At 41.2% G+C, this 23,449-nt stretch overlaps 1 protein-coding gene across 2 annotated transcripts in view; it reads left to right on the top strand.

Moving 5' to 3' along the window:
* The first annotated feature begins 357 nt into the window (after positions 1-357).
* Positions 358-23,449, top strand: part of Stk3 (serine/threonine kinase 3) — a 242,458-nt gene continuing 219,366 nt past the window's right edge. Inside the window, exon 1 of one of the 2 annotated variants that reach the window (XM_028766083.1) lies at positions 358-636. In XM_028766083.1, the coding sequence (XP_028621916.1) occupies positions 611-636 (26 nt within the window). In that variant the 5' untranslated portion in view covers positions 358-610. The remainder of the gene's footprint in view (positions 637-23,449) is intronic. The other variant, XM_028766090.1, reaches the window with a different exon arrangement.

Raw genomic sequence — 23,449 nt, 5'->3', positions numbered from 1 at the left:
CAAACAGATTTACAAGATGATTGGCACGTATTCTTGGGGAATCTAGAGCGAAGAGTCAAATCTCAAGTGAGCTAGTGCCCCTCTACCAGCAGAGTAGCTCTGGGTTGCTAAAGTCTCCCTCTGGTAGCATGGCATCTTCTTTCTGAGATGGCCACTCCTTTTGGTGGCCTCTACTAGTCTCACCAGTGCCTGGCCCCACCCACCCTTCCCGGATGTGCTCCGCCCATCTTCCCCAGCCCCGCTAAGGCCCGCCCATCCTTCCCGGTTGCGCTCCGCCCCGCCCACCTTCCGGGCCGCGTCCTGCTCACTCTCCCTGTCCGCACTTCGCCCCGCCCACCCTCCCTGTCCGCACTCCGCCCCGCCCACCGTAGCTGCGCCCGGCTCTTCCCACCGGCTCCCGGCTGCAGGCCACGGCCGAGGGGCGGGGCGGCCGGGAGGAACCGCGTTCTGGAGCGGGAGGGAGATCCGCCGCGGAGTTAAGGGAAAGTTGGTCCAAGTTCCCGGGAGTTTCCCCGTGTGGTACCCCGCGTTCGGCCGGCTGCTCCCCGGGCTCCTTTCCTCCCTAAGGCCTTCACGGTCCATTCGGCCCCTCTTTCTGCCACCGGCCGCTATGGAGCAGCCGCCGGCGCCCAAGAGGTAACGACGGCGGGAGAGGGATGAGGACGGAAGCCGCGGCGCGGGGCGGGAGCGGCTAGGCCCAGCCTGCTGCGACCCTGTCCCCGCCTGCTCGGCGCGGAGCGCAGCCTGGTCCAGGCGCCCATGGGTCGGCCGCGTCCCTCTGCGAGGCCAGGGGCCCCGAGGGGACGCGGTGTCCCTGTGCCGACGTTCTGCGGGCCTGGCGCGCCGCAAGTTGAGTGGCCATCGCTGGGCTCTCCGCTGGTCTGGTGGCTAGGAGGGTTTGAGTAGCAAATTCACAAAACCTGAAGTTAAGGACATCAATGCACGCTTCTCTCAGTCTCTCTCTCTCTCTCTCTCTCTCTCTCTCTCTCTCTCTCTCTCTCTTTCTCTCTTTCTCTCTTTCTCTTTCTTAATAATATAACCATTCACTTTGAGAAGACGAATTGCTTATTTATAGTTTAAGGAATAAAGTATATTATTAGCCATGCAGAATGTAAAACATCATGGATGTGCTACAATGACAGGTGTTTTCCCCGGCCCCCCCCAAGTTCTAAGGAGTTTGTGGATACAAGATAGAAGGAATGTTAAGTTGGAACCCCTCCCCCATATAGTTTTGCATGTAAAAATAGTGATACTTTGGTTATGCTATATGTTATGTTTAATTATGGACATGTTGGATGCATATGTGTACAATATGTTTGAACTAATAATTTCAACGATCTTAGGAAACTAAATAAATATCCATTGATAAAACTTTATAATGTCTGCTCCCTGTTCTCCAAGAATGAATAAAATATTACTTGACACTGGGTAAAACATTTAACCTCACCCTTTCATTTTTAATTTACAAAACTCTCTCCAAGAGAGTGCAGTAGTGAAGATTAAAGACTTCACATGCTCTGAGAGCTAGAGGTCTTTAGATGTAAGGTGTTAAACCCATGAGGTGGGATCATTAAAAAGGTAGGCGCGTTGAGAACAGTTGTGAATTGTGTGATTAGATATGTGAGCCTTGGGTTCTGGAAACCATCTGTTCACATACAAAAAAGGGAAGTTGTGGACAGGTTCCCAGAAGAGACAGGCTATCCTTCTGGGCCCTGGAAGCAAGTCAGTTGATAGATTCTAGCTTGTTATTGGTGTCTGTCCTCTGGTAGTTCCTGGATACTCCTTCCCCCACAATAACAGAAGAAAACCTGAAACTTTTTTTCTTTCTGCTTTGGAAGGGCAGTAAAGGGTGTGTGTGGGGGGAATCTTTGAGACCATGGCATAGGGCAACTAGAATGACTGAATTGAAATAAAAGATCCTTGCTGGTTGGCTGCACTGTAAATTATCAGGTTCATTATAGCTGTAAGAAAATGCCTGCACTTGACATCAGTGAACCTGGACAACCAGAAGTTGTGTGTGACAATTCCATAGTGACTTACACTTTACAAAGCCGTGCCTGCACATAAAACAGACTTGTTTTTAACTTTACATTTCTTCAAAGACTCATTTTAGTCTAGAAATGCAATTCTTTTAGCTCTTTTGTTTTTTCTCCTCTTATGTTTTGCAGTTTGGCCGTTAGTTCCTGGGCTTAAGAGCTTCTGCCTTTGACTCAGGAATAGTTGGGACTAGGATATAGTTCCTGTGCAGGAAGGGATTTTTTCTTTTTTTGATTACATCTTGTTTATTTGGTATCTCTGCCTCCCACCTCGTGTGTTTATGTGTGTGTGTGTGTGTAAACCCACGCCATGGCTTGTGTTCATCAAGACCACTTGCAGGAGTTGTTTCTCTTTTCACTGTGTGAGTTCTGGGGCTTAAATTCAGGTGATCTGGCTTGGCAGGTGTCTTTATCTAGTGAATTATGTTGGTGTCCCAACAAGAAGACATTTGCAAAAAGCAAAAGATGTAGACTGCTAATCTTTCGTATTTCAGTATTTCAGTGTTTTATTTCATAGCATTTTCAAATTAATGGTATTTATCCTCACAAAAACTATGCAGTAGGTTGGATTACAGGAGGATTATGAAATCTCATTTATATAGATGAAGATACTACGAATTTGCCAAATTGAAGCCTATGAGTTACCGACAGTGAATTTCTGTGTAGCCCCTTTGACCTTTGCTACCTAATCATAAAGTATAGCTACCATTTTTGAAATCATACTGTTTGCCAGGAAATTTACACATTGTGACTTAACGTTGGGGCTTTTGTTCTCAGAGACTCATTAGGTGATTTTGTTGTGCAAGTATCTGTGTGCTTGTACAAAGCTGTACGGAAGGCTCACACACCTTCATCTGCATGGTCTATCTGAAACATTTTTATGTGATAAGATTGCTACATACCCCACTTTAGGTACTCATTTTTGGAAATAATAATCCTGGCCCTTCCTATGCTAGTTCTAAATTTAAATGTCTTCACCTGTAAACTCCATCATAGGAATTAAATGGGCTCATGTAAAGCACTTAGTGAAGTGCTTCCCAGCATGTTCAGTCCTGCGTGGGAGCTTGTATTTTACTCATAAGTGAACTTAGTAAGAGTGCCAGATCCCCTTAGTCCGATGGGTTGCAAAAGTGCTACACTCCTTTACTATAGAGTGGTACCATTTGTAATTCTATAACGCAGCGGCCATCTTTTCTACAACCCTCTGGACCCCTCTGCTCCCTGTTACTTCATCTCGGTAGGAGTGCCATGTACGTTTTCTGCCTGGAGTAGTACTACCTTAGCTTTCAGACGCATGTCCATGGCGGATCTGGGCCGCTCTTGTCCAAGCCCGTATGATTAGTTAACATTTTGATTTTTTTTATGTGGGGCTAGTCCTTGTTTTATTCTGTTTGCCGTTAGGGCCCACAAAATTTTCCATTAACAAGTTTGTGGGTTCATATTTTTCTTTCCCCTTCTAATTTTTAAGATGACTACTGTATTTCAGAGGGACTAACACACCTGAATTGTAGCAGTACCTCCCAACTGGGCACTTTTGTGTTGCACTTTTCAAAAATTGTTTGACAGTGGAAGCATTTTAACAGCGGAAGAGCTGTGCTTTGGGTGGTGGCAGGCATGGGGCCTGGCTTTAGACCCTCGTCCCTTTGCTGTCTTGCAGAACCTGTGCTCCATAGAACCCAGTTTGCTTTACTTTTCCTGTGTGTAGCTTCCAGTTTATACTTGCTAAGATATCATTCCAGTTATGTCTTTTCCCCTCTGTTAGAGATACAGTATCTAGTCTGTGGTCTCCTCCCCAGCTCATTCTGTTTCTGTTTGACAAGATGAAGCCTTTATTTGGGTTGTAGGGCAGGGGCATGCCTAGTTTTGCTTTGATTTCTGCTGTTCCTTTAAAAAGTTTGTGTCAGCTTGCCATGGTGGTACATGTCTGTAATCCTAGTACACAGGCTGAGAAGGGAAGATCACTATAGATTTGAGGGCAGCCTTGGCTACATACATACATACATACAATAATACATACATACTCAGCTAGCCTGGATTATAGAGTATGACACTGTCTCAAAAGAAAGAAATAAAAAAAAAGAAAAGAAAAAGAGGAAAGAGAAAGAAAAGTTTGTTGTCATTGTTATCAGCATTATTTTTTCTGTAGTCTGTTTTATTCTTCCTTTAAAGCCTGCTTCATAAAGTTTCTTCTCAGGATACTTCTCTCCAACCTGAGATACTCCTCAGGACTCACAATATGATACTCATTTGTTTATGTGCTATATTCTTTTTGCATTGAAAAATTTTAGGCATCTAAAATATAATGAGAACTATTTTAATAAATATATATCAGCATTCAGCTTAAGAAATAAAATACTGTAAATATATATGAAACCCTCTGTGTGCATCTCTTCTCAGTTGCATCCCTTCCCACCTCCAGGATGCTCACCATTCTGCAGTGGCATCTGGCCTTTATAAAACACAAACAGGCAGCTTTGGCACTGGTTTAGGTTTTCCTTCTTTTGCTCTCACTCTTCTCTAGGAGTTGGGGAGTCTAGTGTGCAACCAGGTTTTAGATCACAATTCAGGCTCCTATGGAATCTCATGTGACACCTCTCACCCTCAATTTCATGGATTTAGTATTCCTAACAAGGCTTGCATGAAACATAGGCAATGCATGTAGCTGCCCCTACCCAGGACCACAACGGTTTCTAGAGGCCCAGATTTTTAACAGTTTTGCCATACTGGACTTTAGAAACATGGGGACTGTGGTTGTTGGAAGTATATGTAATTTTGTATAATTTTTGCTGAAGTGAGGATGGATATCATTGTCAGAGAGACATGATTTACCAAATGAGTCTTGCTCTTCAACCATATTTAAAATGGGCAGTTATGTAAAATCTGAGATTAATTGATTAGAGTGTAGTAGAAAAAGTTGATGTGGAACCATGAAGACAGCGGAACGGTGCGTGCGTAAGCTGTTGACACATCCTTTCACGATAGGCAGCTTCAAGCGTAGAGACGGAAGAAGTGCTATGAATGGATGATTGGAAGGAAGGAAAGTGAAGGCAGAAGTAAAAGAATTGGCAGTTCAGAGAACATTTACATAATTTAAAAATGAAAATACTCATAAGCCAGATATTTCTATTCATGGCTGAAGCTGGAGATTGTTATATGGAATCAAAAGCAAAGGTAAAGAGGAATTAGGAGATATTCATATTTTCCTTACCATGAACTAGCTGTGACATCTCAGGACTCTGGACCGGGATGGGTGGTACAAAGCCACCCTCAGAGTTGACAGTAAGACTGTCAGATGGTGTAAAGGCATTGCAGTGTTAGCTGGGGGAGAGCGGCCTTGTCCACAGCCGTAGTCCATAGGGCTTTGGAGTGATGAAGGTTAAATTCTTGTGTCCTGTTGGATAGACTCATTGAATGAAGGGCTAGAGCTATCTTTGATGAACTTTCAGACTCTTACGTTTAGCAGACAGCTGACTTAGGGAGAAGACTTAGGGGAAGGTTCCAGTGTAATCTACTTTCAGTTTATTTAGTTCTCATTTTCGTGGTACTGGGGAATTGGACTTAGAGCCATACATGTTGGTATACGCTTTGTTGATCTATGTTCACAGACTAGAAGTGGCTAATTCTAGAGTTAGACGAGTGAATAAAATAGCCTTTTCCTTTTGGAGAGGATTGTGACAGTGCCTGTGGACACTTACAGGTGAGTAGACCTCAACAGCACCTTGAGACTGAAGACAAACTGAGTCGCTAGGTGACTTTGGGCAATGAGTAATTTATTCTTTGTTCTTCAGGAACGGGGCATAGGATTTACAAATACTGAAGTGTTTGTTAGAAATGTAAAAGAAAAAATATGAACCAAATTATGTTGAAATTAGCTTTACTAAAGTAATTTTTATATGTGTTTACTTGTATTTGTGTGCTATATGTATGCACATGTACATGCACTTGTGGGAGCCTGTTCTTTCCTCCGGCTGTGTAGGTCTTGGGAATTGAACTCAGGTTGTCAGGCTTGGTGGCAAGTGCCTTTACCTGCTGAACCATCTTTCTGGCTTTTCTTTTTTTTTTTTTGAAGTAATCAATGTTCATTCAAGAAGGCTTTAATAAATTGCATATGTATTTTAAAGTAAGCTTACCTAATAGTAGGTTTTCCTAAGGCTTCTTGCAGCATCGTTGGTATTAGTGATCTCTCTGTGTCCCTCTCTCTCCATTAACCTCCCTTCTTCCTCCCCTGATAAGTTGCCCACCGTGTTTTCCTCTTACCCCTACATAGCACCTGTGTCCCACTCTTCTCTTGATACAGCTCCTTTCCCTCATCCCTTGCCTGCTGTCCTGGTTTCTATGGTTACTCCAATGGATACACGCAAACATAAATATTTGGAATTAAGATCCAGAGCATATATGCTGCTTGTCTTTTTGGCCCTGGGCTACTTCACTCAGTGTAATATTTTCAGTTCTAACCCATTTGCCTGAAGATATTGTGATTGCGTTTTTCTTTACAGCTGAATAGAATTCCATTGTGTAATATACTACATGTTCAATATTCATCAGTTGATGGACATCTACATATAACAGGCACACTCTCTGTCTCTCTGTCTCTATTACACACACACACACACACACACACACACACACACACACACACACCCTATGGGGTTACCCCACATGGAGGATAATGTATTCCTAGGAGCTATAGACTATGTAACAAAATCTCCAGTGCCAGGCAGGGGATAACTCCTATTGAATTGTTGGTTAGCGAGCTCCAAGAGATCTGCCAAACAATATAGATATTACTATTGCTCATGCTTCCTTGTCCAGTCTTGAAGGTAAGACCCTGTTGCTGAAGGTGCCACATGCTTTGATCACAGAGCTTGGAGGAATCAAGCTGGCACTGACCTAGAAGCCTCCTCTCTGAGGGCTGGCCTTCACAATGCTAGAAGAAGCCTCCTCTCTGAGGGCTGGCCTTCACAATGCAAGAAGAAGCCTCCTCTCTGAGGGCTGGCCTTCACAATGCTAGAAGAAGCCTCCTCTCTGAGGGCTGGCCTTCACAATGCTAGAAGGTGCTATGTGAGCTGTCATGGAAGAAGAGTTATCAGCAGTCCCACATAGCTATAAAGCCTGAGAATCCTAACAAGATATCCCAACAGTGCAATAGTAGACCTTATATTTTGGTGTTACCAACAACTATCTAATTGGACTTAAGACCTGTTTAGGAGAGAAGTCATGTGTGGTGTTGCACATCTAGCTAAGAACCAATGGCTGGAGAGGCCATACACTCTAGAGGAGAACCTGTTACTACTGTTTTTCTAAGTTAATATAATTTCCAACCTCTTTCTAAGTACTTGTCCTTATTCTAATAGGTAAGTGCCATTCTCACCCCTCACCAAAGAAGCTGTGTTTTTGCAGCAGGGAGATGGGGGCTGTTACAGAGATTCAGAACTGGTCAGAATGCAGAGGAGAGGTGACTGTGGCGTGCTCAGCTTCAAATGGGACATATGCAATACAATGCCTGTACCTCAGGCTCAGGAAATGTCCTGGAGGAGGGGATGGAAAGAGCCATATGACAGGGAGGACTGCTGAGAACGTGTCTTCTGGACATGATAACAAGGATACTGCATTGTGAGGTTTGACCAGGATGATTGCCGGCATTAGACTCGTATGAGACCATACTAGCGCACATGCCAGCGTGGTTTGGGGAAGAGTACAAGGCTCCATCCCTAGATGAAAAGTTATAGATTGTTAAGAGCCATTCAGGGAAGGTTTTCTTCAGGAACAAGCTGTGTGAGGTTGCTGGACCTTAATTGATCAGCCCCAAACACATAAGGGCAATACTCACTAACTGGATTCAGTAGATTGTTTGTATGCTTTGTTCAATAATATATATACTTATGTGTATATATCATACACACACATGCATAATCAATATTTACAGAGGAAGAGGTCATAAATTTGAGAGACAATTGGGTTGGGGAGGAAGAGGTAGAAGTTATGTAAGTACAATATATTCATGTATTAAATTCTTGAATTAAAATTAAAACCTCTTTGGATTGAAAGGGAAAAAGTGAATGGATAGAATTTGAAGAATTAAAAAAGAAACTTAGTTTGAAACAAGTCTTCGTTGAACTAGAGATGTTATCACATCAGAAGACCATACATTTCTTACTTCCAAAATATATTTTTTGAAATATAAATACAGAGATTTCTCTGCATGTGTGTATGTATATGGGTTTGTGTGCATGTGTCTGTATCTCAAAATAGAAGTTTTATGAAATGTACTATGTTTTTCAATTTCTATTTTCTGGTTTGTTTCATTAAAAAAAGATGATCTTATACTGAATTACTTTCATGTTTTACTAGGGAGTTCTGATTTGTGGTTTGAGAACGCATTGTTGGTGTATATTTTAGTGATGGTTGGGGACTGACTTCATTGCCGTCTTCATAGTATTTAATAGAGGTGATGGCTTTGCTCAGAGAGGCCAGATGGGCAGTGTACTAGTGACTCATAGATGCTGTAGGAACATTCTCTTAACATTTTATAAATGGAAAGGGTGATGGAGACTGAGGATACGATATTTGAAAATTCTGTTTTGGGAATAATTCTGTGTGCCCAGTTAAGGTATGGACATGTGAAACGATGACCTATGATGTTTGACGTTTATGTAGGAATATGTGATGCATGAAGGTTGCCGTGGGGCAAATGCTGGTGTGTGCTGGGAATCATCCAGCCACAGGGATGATGAGCTCAGTTCTGACTCTACCAGTTCCACTCTCTGTAACTGCGAAGATTTCTCATTTTCCTTCCCAAAGAGAAAAGAAATAAAACAGAGCATAAAAATGCTCTGTGCTAGATTGTTTTTTTTTTTTTTTTGGCTTCAAGTTTCCACTTCTTTGAAGAATCCCTTAGCTCCTAAGACAAAAATTCTATATTTAAAATATTTTCTTAAAATAACATTATAGTTTCAAGTTAAGTGAACGGAAGTAGCAGATACGGGAGCAGACATGTTTGGGGTTATGTCATTATGTACTGTGAATACTAAAGCTCAGATTACTTTGGATTTTTGAAAGTACATCACAGATTATATCTTAACAAAGAACTGTGAGGAAAATGATGCTTGCCAGAATGATAACCAGCAATTGATAAAGTTAGCACTGCACTGGATCTGAATTAGTCTATGGATGAATTTGACATCTTTGTAAATAGAGGTGAATTGAATACAATTTTCAGTAATCAGAATGTTGATACACACATATGTAATTGGGGAACTTGTTAAATGTTTGTGTTGTAAGGATGGAAGATTTCTGTATTTAAAACATAGAAGATTATTCTATGTCCAGGTCACCCTCAGTTTTAGGACTTCTGGTTTTTGAATTATTCGACCTAGCACACACTATAATTAGAAAGGAATGCATGTTGAACTTGTTAAACTTCATTGACTAATTATATATTTGAGGAAGGCATAAACTGAAAATAATACAAAATTTCCTGAATTCTCTCTCTCTTGAGCTACATAATATGTTGTTTACTCTTTCTCCTATCTCTTGTGAAAACTGGTTTTCTTAGTGGTCACTTCTCATGGCTTTCAGTGTTGGGTTCATTTATATGCATGCTTATTTATACGTTAAGTAATTATTTATTGATTGCTTTTCAATACCAGCTGTTGAGTATATTGACAAATGAAACAGATGGGGAGATGGCCTGCATGCCACATCTCCTCCAAGTGGAGCTTGAGTGTTCAGAGCTGGACATAGCACAGACAAGTGGTGGAACCTTTAATAAGGAACTGGGAGGAGGGTCCCTGATGGGGGTGTAGACTCCAGCATGACACTGAGAAATTCACTTGGAGGGTGGTGATGGTGACTCAGCCCGCAGGAAAGGTTTGAGAATGTCTGAAGGAGAGACTGAAGTAAGACCATTATGGCCAGGGAGGAGGATGGGAGCAGGTGGTGGGGGATGATGTCAGGGAGGCAGTGATGTCAGTGATGGGAGGGATTGGAGTTAGGCCAGAATGTTGTGGGCTGTCATTAAAGAGTTTAAAGAAAGGTTTTAAGCAACTTGTACTTTAAAGAGGCCGTTTTGTTTACTCTGGGTAGACCATGAAGAGTTGATAATAAAACAGAGAGCTTGAGAGCTGCCTCAGCAGTTAAAGACCCTTACTGCTCTTGTGGAGGACCTGTGTTTGGTTCCTGTTACTCACATGAGAGCTTACACCTGTCCACTTGTAGGGAATCTGACTCCCTCTTCTGGCTTCTGTGGATGCCAGGCATGCACACAATGTGCATACATATTTGCAAGCAAAACACTCATAAAACATAAATTATGAATAAAATGCACACACAGAGGCTCTTAAAATAATCCCTAAAGCTGGTGCAGTCAGTGGAGAGGAAGAGACGTGGACAGATAAAAGTTATGTTGTGGATCTAGAATGAAGGACTCACTGATAGCCTACATGTAGTGATGAAGAAGGCAGAGTTAGCCCAAACTCGTCTGTGTTTGAGCAACTTGGCATCTGGGGTTGGGGGTCAGGGCAACTGAAAGAGGAACAGCTTTGGCTATAATCTCTGTCTTGGAAGTCCACACTGACAGAAACATGATTGGTACTGGTCCTAAGTGTGAGGGTAGGTGATTGTCTTTGAAGAGGAAGCATGTGAGGAGGAGAAGGTAGGTGCTGGAGTCACTCCTTTACTTGTTGCTTTAGACTAAAGCATAGAAGCACACCCGGCTTTTCTAGATATGGTCAGGTACTTAGATGCTGCAGTATCAAAACCAGTGCAGCACACACATGCTGCTTGGGAATGCTTCTGAGACAGACGTGTTTGTAATAACCAGGCAGAAGCATTTTCTCCAGAGTAACCATTATCTTGGCCTTCTCAGTAATAACCGGTAGTTATGATGGGGCTGCAACTTTTAACCTTTTAGTCTTCTGTCCCTTTTCTTTTCCCACTGAAGAACCCAGGTTGTTGGAGCTGTAGGCTCTCACAATCTGTATTTTCCTGATTGCTTACTCAGGGTTCAGTCCGACCAACTTCTTTGTGCTTTGTAGTTCCAGCAAATGGGCAGCTGGATTTAGAGATGGATCAGGTTGAAGTTGGATCCCTTAGGCATTGCTACAGGTGGGGTTGGGGTTGCCAAGACCTTATGAGTCAGTGTCTCTCTGCCCCCCCTCTCTCTTTTTCATTGGATATTTTTATTTATTTACATTTCAGATGTTATCCCCTTTCTCCATCCCTCCCAGAAACCCCTTATCCCATCTCCCTCCTCCTGCTTCTATAAGGATGTGCCGCCACCCATCCACCCACTCCACCTCCCCACCCTCAAATTCCCCCACACTGGGGCATCCAGCCTTCATGGGACCAAGTACCTCCTCTCCCACTATGACTGACAAGGCCATCCTCTACTACATATACAGCTGGAGCTATGGGTCCTTCCAAGCATGTTCCCAGGCTGGCGGTTTAGACCCTGGGAGCTCTGGTTGGTTGGTATTGTCACTCTTCCAATGAGGCCCCAAGCCCCTTCATCCCCTTCAGTCTTCTATCTACCTCCTCCATTGGGGACCACATGATCAGTTCAATGGTTAGCTGTGAGCATCTGCCTTTGACAGAGCCTCTCAGGAGACAGGTATATCAGGCTCCTGTCAGCATGCACTTCCTGCCATCCACAACCGTGCCTGTGTATGGTGACTGCACGTGGGATGGATATCCAGGCAGGGCAGTCTCCAGACAGCCCCTCCTCCAGTCTCTGCTCTACACTTTGTCTCCTTACTTGCTCCCGTGAGTATTTTGTTACTCCTTCTAAGAAGAACCAAAGCACCTACACTTTGGTCTTCCTTCTTGAGCTTCATGTGGTCTGTGAGTTGGATCTTAGGTATTGTGAGCTTTTGGGCTAATATCCACTTATCAGTGAGTGCTTACCATGAGTGTTCTTTTGTGATTGGGTTACCTCACTCAGTATGATATTTTTCTAGTTCCATCCATTTGCCTAAGAATTTCATGAATTCATTGTTTTTAATAGCTGAGTAGTACTGCATTGTGTAAATGTACCACTATTATGCCCAGGTCTTGAGATCCCCAGGAGAACTCAGAGAATTGCCAGATCCTGTGCAATGAGGCAGAGTCTTTTAATAATTCGAACCCAGGTTCGTATCTTGATCTGCACAGGGCAGGATTGGGATCCTGTGTCTAGGGCTTAGGGAATTTATACACAAGGGGGTTCTGGGGTTTCAGGGTCACATGACAGATAAGGGAAGTCATTCTTCAAACACAGTTCTGTCTATTTAGGTGGCAGGCGGGGTTGCACAATTGGGGAGGGATGCTCCTTTGATCTTTATGCTATCAGGGATAAGTGTTTTTACAAACTGCTCACAGCTGTCTGGGAATGCTCAATTGGCTTAATCTCTCTAAGGATGTGTAGTTCTTTGCTTCTCCCAAGTCCAGAAGTCACCTGTGCTGGGGAGTCCCTAGTCATCCATCAAAGAAAGTGCCAGCCTCAGCTGCTTATCTGTTCTCAGGCAGGCATTTGTTCCTGGGAGGGGGGTTTGCATTAGGGAGTGCTGTTGGAATGAGGGTTGCCAAATTTTGGCTGTCAGGCTGTGGGAAGGAGCAAGGCAGGAAGCAAGAGGGGGTGCTGAGGCAAGGGAAGTGCTGAGGCTGGCGCTGGCTGCCCAGCCTCTTCACCACATTTTCTGTATCTGTTCTTCTGTTGAAGGATATCTGGGTTCTTTCCAGCTTCTGGCTATTATAAATAAGGCTGCTATAAACATAGTGGAGCATGTGTCCTTGTTATATGTTGGAGCATCCTTTGGGTATATGCTCAGGAGTGGTAAAGCTGGTTCCTCAGGTAATACTATGTCCAATTTTCTGAGGAACCCCCAGACTGATTTCCAAAGTGGTTGCACCATCTTAAAATCCCACCAACAATGGAGGAGTGTTCCTCTTTCTTCACACCCTCGCCAGCATCTGCTATCACCTGAGTTTTTGATCTTAGCCATTCTGACTGGTGTAAGGTCAAATCTCAGGGTTGTTTTGATTTGCATTTCCCTGATGACTACAAATGTTGAACATTTCTTTAGGTGCTTTTTGACCATTTTTTTAGTTATCAATTGAGTTTCCTCAATTGATAATTCTTTGTTGAGCTCTGTACCCCATTTTTAATAGGTTTATTTGATTGTCTGGAGCCTTAATTTCTTAAGTTCTTTATATACATTAGATATTAGCTGCTGTTGGACATAGGATTGGTAAAGATCTTTTCCCAATCTGTTGGTTGCCGTTTTGTCCTATGGACAGTGTCTTTTCCCTCAGGAGCTTTGCAATTTTATGAGGTCCATTTGTTGATCTTAGAACATAAGCCATTTTTTGTTCTGTTCAAGAAATTTTTCCCTTAGCCCATGTGTTCAAGGCTCTTCCCCACTTTCTCTTCTATTAGTTTCAGTGTATTTGGTTTTATGTGGAGGTCCTTGATCCACTTGGATTTGAGCTTTATACAAGGAGATAAGAATAGATCGATTTGCATTCTTCTACATGTTGTCCTCCAGTTGAACCAGCACCATTTGTTGAAAATGCTGTCTTTTTTCCACTGGATGGTTACCATAGGTGTGTGGGTTCATTTCTGGGTCTTCAATTCTATTCCATTGATCCTCCTGCCTATCTCTGTACCAATACCATGCAGTTTTTTTTCTTTTTGTCACTATTGCTCTGTAGTACAGCTTGAGGTAAGGGATGGTGATTCCCCCTGAAGATCTTTTATTGTTGAGAATAGTTTTTGCTATCCTGGATTTTTTGTTATTCCAAATGAATTTGAGAATTGATCTTTCCAACTCCATGAAAGATTGAGTTGGAATTTTGTTGGGGATTGTGTTGAATCTGTAGATTGCCTTCTGCAAGATGGCTGTTTTTTTACTATGTTAATCCTGCCAATTCATGAGCATGGGAAGATCTTCTCAGATCTTCTTCAATTTCTTTCTTCAGAGACTTGAAGTTCTTGTCATACAGATCTTTCACTTGCTTGGTTAGATTCATACCAAGGTATTTTATATTATTTGTGACTATTGTGAAGGGTGTCATTTCCCTAATTTCTTTCTCAGCCTGTTTATCCTTTGGGTAGAGGAAGGCTACTGATTTGAGTTAATTTTTTATCCAGTCACTTTGCTGAAGTTGTTTATCAGGTTTAGGAGTTCTCTGGTGGGAGTTTTGGGGTCACTTAAGTATACTATCATATCATCTGCAAAGAGTGATATTTTGACTTCTTCCTTTCCAGTTTGTATCCCTTTCACCTCCTTTTGTTGTCTAATTGCTCTGGCTAGTGCTTCCGGTACTATATTGAATAGGTAGGGAAGAGAGTGGGCAGCCTTGTCTAGTCCCTGATTTTAGTGGGATTGCTTCAAGTTTCTCTCCATTTAGTTTGATGGTGGCTACTGGTTTGCTGTATATTACTTTTACGATGTTTAGGTATGGGCCTTGAATTCCTGATCTTTCCAAGACTTTTACCATGAAGGGATGTTGAATTTTGTCAAATGCTTTCTCAGCATCTAGTGAGATGATCATGTGGTTTTCTCCTTTGAGTTTGTTTATATAGTGGATTATGCTGATGGATTTCCATATGTTGAACCATCCCTGCATTCCTGGGATGAAGCCTACTTGATCATGATGGATGATTGTTTTGATGTGTTTTTGGATTCGGTTTGTGTGAATTTTATTGAGTATTTTTGCATTGATATTCATAATTGAACTGGGAGATTGGTCTGAAGTTCTGTTTCTTTGTTGTATCTTTGTGAGGTTTAGGTATGAATGTAACTGTGGCTTCATAGAACGAATTGGGTAGTGTTCCTTCTGTTTCTGTTTTGTGGAATAATTTGAAGAGAATTGGTATTAGGTCTTCTTGGAAGGCCTGATAGAATTCTGCACTAAAACCATCAGGTCCTGGCTTTTTTTTTTTTTATGGGGAGACTTTTAATGACTGCTGCTATTTCTATAGGGGTTATAGGATTGTTTAGGTGGTTTATCTCATCTTGATTTAACTTTGGTACCTGGTATCTGTCTAGAAAATTGTCCATTTCATCCAGATTTTCCAGTGGTTTTTTTTTGTCTGTTTGTTTGTTTTTTGTTTTTGTTTTTTTTTTTGAGTATAGGCTTTTGTAGTAGGATGATGATTCTTTGAACTTCCTCAGTTTCTGTTGTTATATCTCTCTTTTCACTTCTGATTTTATTAATTTGGATACTGTCTGTGTGCCTGGTTAGTCTGGCTAAGGGTTTATCTTGTTGATTTTTCTCAAAGAACCAGCTCCTGGTTTTGTTGATATTTTGTATAGTTCTTTTTGTTTCTACTTGGTTGATTTCAGCCCTGAGTTTGATTATTTCCTGCCGTCTACTCCTCTGTGATGCGTTTGCTTCTTTTTGTTCTAGAACTTTCAGGTGTGTTGTCAAGTTGCTAGTGTATGCTCTCTCCAGTTTCTGTTTATAGGCACTCAGTGCTATGAGTTTTCCTCTTACCACTGCTTTCATTGTGTCCCATAAGTTTCAATATGATGTGCCTTCAATTTCATTAAATTCTAAAAAGTCTTTAATTTCTTTCTTTATTGTTTTCTTGACCAAGTTATCATTGAGTAGAGCATTGTTCAGTTTCCACATGTATGTGAGCTTTCTGGTTTTTTTTTTTTTTTTTGGTTTTTTGTTGTTGTTGTTGTTGTTATTGAAGACCAGCCTTAGTCCATGGTGATCTGATAGGATACATGGGATTATTTCAGTATTCTCGTGTCTGTTGAGGACTGTTTTGTGGCCAATTACATGGTCAGTTTTGGAGAAAGTACCATGAGGTGCTGAGAAGAAGGTATATTCTTCTGTTTTAGGATGAAATGTTCTAGAGCTATCTGTTAAATCCATTTGGTTCATAACTTCTCTTAGTTTTACTGTTTCTCTGTTGAGTTTCTGTTTCCATGATCTGTCCATTGCTGAGAGTGGGTGTTGAAGTCTTCCCCTATTGTGTGAAGTGCAATGTGTTTTTTGAGCTTTAGTAAAGTTTCTTTTATGAATGTGGGTGCTCTTGCCTTTGGAGCATAGATGTTCAGAATCGAGAGTACATCTTTGTAGATTTTTCCTTTGACAAGTATAAAGTGTTGTCCTTTCTTATCTTTTCTGATAAAGTTTGGTTGAAAGTTGATTTTGTTCATATTAGAATGGCTACTCCAACTTGTTTCTTAGGACCAGTTGCTTGAAAAATTGTTTTCCAGCCTTTTACTCTGAGGTAGTGTCTGTTTTTGTCACTAAGGTGTGTTTCCTGTATGCAGCAAAATGCTGGGTCCTGTTTACATATCCAGTCTGTTATTTTATGTCTTTTTATTGGGGAATTGAGTCCATTGATGTTAAGAGATATTAAGGAAAAGTGAATGTTGCTTCCTGTTATTTTTGTTATTAGAGGTGGAGTCATGTTTGTGTAGCTATCTTCTTTTGGGTTTGTTGGAAGTGGATTACTTTCTTGCCTTTTCTAGGGTGTAGTTTCCCTCCTTGTGTTGGAGTTTTCTATTTATTATCCTCCGTAGTGCTGGATTTGTGGGAAGATATTGTGTAAATTTGGTTTTGTCATGGAATATCTTGGTTTCTCCATTCATGGTAATTGAGAGATTTGCTGGATATAGTAGCCTTGGGCTGGATCTCTTAGGGTCTGCATGACATCTGTCTAGGATCTTTTTGGCTTTCATAGTCTCTGTTGAGAAGTGTGGTGTAATTCTGATAGGTCTGCCTTTATAAGTTTCTTGGCCTTTTTTCCTTTACTGATTTTAATATTCTTTCCTTGTTTTGTGCATTTGACTTTTTGATTATTATGTTCCATGAGGCATTTCCTTTCTGGTCTTGTCTATTTGGAGTTCTGTAGGCTTCTTGTATGTTCATGGGCATCTCTTTCTTTAGGTTAGGGAAGTTTTCTTCTATAATTTTGTTGAAGATAGTTACTTTCCCTTTAAGTTGGGAATCTTCACTCTCTTCTATATCTATTATTTTTAGGTTTGATCTTCTTATTGTGTCCTGGATTTCCCGAATGTTTTGGGTTAGGTGCTTTTTTCATTTTTCATTTTCTTTGACAGTTGTGTCAATGTTTTCTATGGTATCTTCTGCACCTGAGATTCTCTCTTCTATCTCTTGTATTCAGTTCGTGATGCTTGCATCTATGACTCCTGATCTCTTTCCTAGGTTTTCTATTTCCAGGGTAGTCTCCCTTTGTGATTTCTTTATTGTTTCTACTTCTGTTTTTAGATCCTGGATGGTTTTTTCAATTCCTTCACTTGTTTAGTTGTGTTTTCTTGTAATTCTTTAAGTGATTTTTTTTTTGTTTCCTCTTTAAGGGCTTCTTCCTGTTTACCTGTAATCTCCTGTATTTCTTTAAGGGAGTTACTTGTGTTCTTCTTAAAGTCCTCTATTATCATCATGAGAAGTGATTTAAAATCTGAATCCTGCTTTTCTGGTGTGATGGGGTATGCAGGACTTGCTATGGTGGGAGAACTGGGTTCTGATGATGCCAAGTAACCTTGGTTTCTGTTGCTTACATTTTCGCCCTTGCCTTTGGACATCTTGTTATCTCTAGTCCTAACTGCCCTCACTGTCTCTGACTGGAGACTGTTTCTCCTGTTATCTTGGTTGTGTTAGAGTTCCTCAGAGTCCAGCTATTTCTGTGATCCAGTGATCCTCAGTGTCAGAGCTTCTGGGAATCAGGCTGCCTATGGTATCCTGTAAGCCTATGATCCTGGGGGTGTTAGATCTAGGAGTCCAACTTCTTCTATGATCTTGGATGTGTTAAATACCCAGGGAGTCCAGCTTCCTCTGGGCATTGTGAGATTAGTTGCAGAAGTATCACCCAAGGTCTGCTCAGTGCACTGTGACATTGGGTTAGGATATGGTGTCTTCATGGGAGCAGACCAACTAGGAGTCAACTGCTCTGGGTACAGTGGATCCTCAACTGCTCTGAGTGCAGCAGAGCCTCTGGGGTGGGTCTGAATATGGAGTCTTCCTGGGAGCAGACCAGCTAGGAGTCTGCGCCAGCAAGAAGCCCTTATGAGTCTCTTAATGTTTGTCTCCCATCTTTTGGAGTCAGGGAGCAGCATCTGCTAATGGTTAGTGTTTACTTCTTTTTATTTGGCGTTGCAAAATGGTGGAAATCTGTGTGGATCATTTTGATTTCATTTGTTACTTGGATTGTGTTTATAAACCACTTCCTCTCACTTTCTGTTTGATTCCTAGTGGTATTAATGAATAAACGACCAGAGGACAAGTACTTGCTTCTTTTCTGTTACTTGCTGGTGTTTAGGGTAATGAGTGTTTAGGGTAATGAGTTAGTTCTGTTTTTTTCTTCACAAGGGACAAATCTTTGTTTTAAGTGTCATTGAGGGGAGATGGATTTTAGCTACTGCAGTTTTTCCCTTAAGCTCAAATTGTTTTGATGTCAGTCATTTTAGGAGAGAAGATAGCCCTGATGGTCTTTGACTGTTTTCTTACTGTGATAAAACACTTGGGGACATTTCCTCTTCTAGATTTGGATTTAACCATGTCTCCAAGAAGCTCTTGTTTCTTTTGATGAGAAATGATATATTTAAATCCTCATTCTGGCACTAATTGAAGGTAGGAGAACCCATTAATTCTTTTAAACTCTGGTTCATTCTGTTAAAGTATGATGGCACTATCACTTTTGAGCTCATGGTTTGAATAGGAATGACCCTCATAGGCTCATATATTTGAATGTTTGATCATTAAGGAGTGGTATTATTAGGAGGTGTGCCCTTTTTGGAATAGGTGTGGCCTTTTTGGAGGAAGTGTGTCATCAGGGGTGAGATTTGGTGTTTCAAAAGCTCAAGCCAGGCCCAGTGTGGCTTTCTCTTCCTGCTGCTTGTGGATCCAGATGTAGACCTCTCAGCTCTTGCCCCAGCACCATGCCTGCTTATGTGCTGCCCTGCTTCCTGCCGTGATGACTGTGGACTAAACTTCCATGGTCATGGTGTCTCTTCACAGCAGTAGAGCATTGATGAAGGCAGAGCTTCTTTCTATCACATGTATTTTCTAAGCTTGAGTCAGAAGTTCATTATGTATGGACTCAAATCGTACATACAAGACTGTAGACTTTCTCCTCATGTTCTGTCTGTTTACTTTGATCTGAACTCCCAGTTTCTCATTTTCAGTGCTTTTCAGTAACTACTTGTAAGTGGAAAGTTATCTAGAAAAATAAAAGACTCCAAACCAACAGTACTATTGGTAAGGCCAGATTTTAGGCCTTAAGTTTTTGAATAGAATTTTAGCTTGTCTTGTCTTCTGTATATAAAATGTATTTGTGCACACAGAAAATGTAAATGACAGCTTTAGAGTGCCTACATTTTCAACAGCCATACAGTTCAGATTATAGAGTGAAGAGATGTTATTGCTTTGAACAAAATTTGTCATGAGTTTCAAGAAATTAAAAAAAAGATAGGAAGGAATGGAATTCCTGTGGAATGTACAGAAGTAGCCCATGAGTCATTGCTGTACATTTGGGGAGCACTGGGGGTCAAGCAGAGCAATGTCTGTATAGACTGCAGACAATATTGGTTGCCTACACAACTCCCGTGCCCGCACGTGAGTGCTGGTGCACAGCACTGAGTTAGACATAGACTGTTGAATGACTCAGAAGCTTTACTGTTATCCAATAGGAGCTTGGCTTGATGTGAAGGTTCTGTTAGAGGGTTGATTGGGTGTTATTTCAGTTAAGGAATATTCTAGATTTGGGGAAAGTAAATGGCTAGTAGTAAGTAGAAGTTGATGCAGGTTTTAAGTGTAAGGAGTATCTTGGTGCAGATTATGTTGTTCTTAGCTCCTATGGTAGATTCATAGGTAGACCCTGGTGTATGTTTCATGTAGAAGTACCTGTACCCACCAAGCTCCTAGTCAAGATCTGGTAGCCCAGGCTGGCCTTGAACTTGCTGTGTAGTGAGGATGACCCTCTGTGCTGGACTTAACAGGGTGCAACACCACACACACCTGGGTTTTCATTTTTGTGGACATGGATATGTTCAGGCATTTTCAAATCTCTTGTTTTGTCTATATTTTCTGAACTTACAGATTTTGAAAATATCAGTTATTAAGAAAGTGATTGCAGCAAAATGCTTCAGGGACAGGGAGTATCTAACTTCATGTAAGTTTTTTTTATATAAGAAATTATAAGGAATAATGTCACTTTCCACTTGATGGGAAATAGAAAGACATTCTTAGAAAAAAAAAAAAAAACAGAGCTCAGGGAGGAAAGGATAGAGAAGAATCTCATCTTTTCCCTTTGATTTCCTTGCCAGGAAAGTATAATTTTATAGAACATTTGGGCAAAGAACCCAATTTGAGAGGAACTTAAAAGACAGAGCTGAAAACAACACCTTTATTTAATTAAAAAATTCTTCTATTATATTTGTTTTCTTAGGTGGTCTAGGCACATTGTAGTGACAACATTTAACTTAGTCCCCATGGTTAATACATTTTCTAAAGTAAATGCACATGAGGCATGAGATTTTATCTGTCTGTTATTGGAACAGTGACACAGGCAGATGCTTAAAAGTATCAGAGGCAGGTAGGGCTTAGTCCAGTGACCACAGCTCCTCTGCACAGCACTGCAGAGCCAGGCAAGCTAACTTACTTCTCTGTCTTAGTATATTTGTAAGATGGTGTCTGTAATAGTACCTTTCTGGGAGTTATAGGGCAGTTATATAAAGTGTAAGTTGTAAAGTACATGTCTCTGAAGATAATTTCCAAAATGTTTAGAGAATGTGGTTCTGATAGGGTTAGCATGTTAAGGGATATTCGTAACTCTCTGAGGACTTACAGGGACAGCTTTCACTTGGGTACATAGAAATCTAAAGCTAAACATTTACTGAACATTTATAAATTGTTTAGCTTTTGAAAAGCAAAAATGAGCAGAAAAAAGATGATCCCTGAATTTTAGTAGTTTGAGGAAAAATATACTTCCCCTAGTTGACATAGAAAAGATGTTTGATGTTGTAGATTCATTTTTATCATTATGTGTAGCCTAGAGAATGTTTATTTTTATTGTTTAAAAATTATTTATTTACATCTCAAAATGCTGCCCCTCCTCCCTATCCTCCATTGCAGAGTTTCTCCCGTCTTCCCTGTGCCTCTGAGAGAGCAGCCCCCTCATCTCCCATATCATGATGCATCAAGGCTCTGCAGGATTAGGCACATCCTCTTCCATGAGGCCAGACAAGTCTGCTACATATGTGCCTGGGGCCTTAGACTAGCCCATGTATGCTCTTTGGTTGGCTCAGTCTCTAGGAGCTCCCAGGGGTCCTGATTAGTTGACACTGTTGGTCTTCAGTCTTTTTGAGGGCCTTCAGTTCTCCCCACTAGCTCTTCCACAGAGGTCCCTGGCGCTGTCCAATGTTGGCTGTGGGTGTCTGCGTTTGTCTTAGTCAGCTTCTAGGTGGAGCCTCTCAGAGGGCTGCTAAGCTAGACTTCTGTTTGCAAGCACAACATAGCATCATAATAGTGAGTTGGCCTGGTCCCTGGTTGACCATTCTTCCAGTCTTTATTTATTCTTGACATTAGTGCCTGAGCCATTGGTGTTCTGTTCAGGAAATTTTCTCCTATGCTAATGAGTTCAAGGGTATTTCCCACTTTCTTTTCTATTAGAGTCAGTGTGTCTGGTTTTACATTTAGGTTTTTGATCCATTTGGATTTGAGTTTTGTTCAAATATGGATCTATTTGCATTCTTCTACGTGTAGACATCCATTTAGACCAACACTGTTTGTTGAAGATGCTCTCATTGTTCCATTGCATGGTTTTAGCTTCTTTGTCAAAAATCAAGTGCCAAAGGTGTGTGGGTTTATTTCTGAGTCTTCTATTCAATTCCATTGATCCACTTCTCTGTTTCTATACCAATACCATGCAGTTTTTATTACTATTGCTCTGTAATACAAGATGGTGATACCTCCAGAAGTTCTTTTACTGTTTGTTCAGTATCATTTTCACTACCCTTTGTTTTTTGTTTTTCCATATGAAGTTGAAAATTGTTCTTTCAAGATCTGCGAAGAATTGTTTTGGGATTTTGATAGGGGATTGCATTGAATCTGTAGATTGGTTTTGGTAAGTTGGCAATTTTCACTATATTAATCCTACTGATCCATTAGCAAGGGATATCTTTTCATCTTCTGATCTCTTCTTCGGTTTCTTTCTTTAGGGACTTGAGACCTTGGCTGTAAAGATGGCTCATGTGCTGTTCTTGTAGAGGACCTGGTCTGGTTTCAATACCTGACTAGCACTCAGGACTCCCTATAGCTTGAGTCCCAGGGGATCTAACAGCGTCGTTGGCCTCAGAGAGCATCAGGCATTCCTGTGGTACCTGCAGGTGAAACACTCACACTCATGAAGTAAACAAAACAAAACAAAACAAAACAAAAAATAAGGCAAAACAAACAATCAAACAAAAAAACAAAAACCCAAACAACCCCAACTCCAAGACCAAACTCAGAAAGTGGAGTACCTGCAAGTTTTAGAATGCTGTAATACTTGCACACTGCTAGTGGGAATGTGTTGTTGAAACAGTGAGAATTCTCAAGACAAACTGACCCAGAATTAATGATATTTTTAGGTTTTTATTTGAGTGAAGTTATGTTTTGGGCAGTGGACCGTATAGTGGAATGTTTTATTAGCATTAGGCTAATTTATAAGAAATACATTGGTTAATGTTAGGACAGTGGCGTAATAAGGGGAAGATATACAAAGCATTTATTCACTGGAAACTGAGTTTAGACATGGACGTGGCAAAAGGTTACATTTGTGAAAGGTTCCATCTGAACTTGTGTAACTTTTATTTAGAAGTCTGTGAGCAAGGCAAACCTGTCTGTCTTTTTGATACATGATCTGGTGGTCTTAACTAGTTAACAGATTGACTAGTGAGTTAATACAGTGATGGATTACCTTGGAGTAAGGAGCTAGTTATCTGTTTTCTAGCTGTCAAGCTGTAGTAAGCTTAGCTATCAGTGTTATCAGAAATCTGGGAAGAATAAATTATGATCTAGAGGTTATATATTAATTAAAATGGCAGATGTTGGTTTAAAGTCTACGACCTAAACAGTTCCCCAGGTTCCTGTGGTCTCCATCGAACTCGGCCAGAGGTAATCTGGCCATTAGGCCTAGTAGATGAGAAGCTTTTTCCTATGGGGGAGGAATGTGGGAGAAATGACCCACCTTGACTTAGGCACTAGGAGACATCTAACTCTTTTTTTTTTTTTTTTTTTGGTTTTTCGAGACAGGGTTTCTCTGTGTAGCCCTGGCTGTCCTGGAACTCCCTCTGTAGACCAGGCTGGCCTCGAACTCAGAAATCCGCCTGCCTCTGCCTCCCAAGTGCTGGGATTAAAGGCATGCGCCACCACTGCCCGGCAACATCTAACTCTTGAGGTGTCCTCTGTTTGTC

The sequence above is a fragment of the Grammomys surdaster genome, unplaced genomic scaffold (genome assembly GCF_004785775.1).
Source record: "Grammomys surdaster isolate TR1022 unplaced genomic scaffold, NIH_TR_1.0 63, whole genome shotgun sequence".
Taxonomy (NCBI): Eukaryota; Metazoa; Chordata; class Mammalia; order Rodentia; family Muridae; genus Grammomys; species Grammomys surdaster.
Note: the sequence above shows the minus strand (reverse complement) of the source record. Positions and strands in the feature narration are given on the sequence as shown.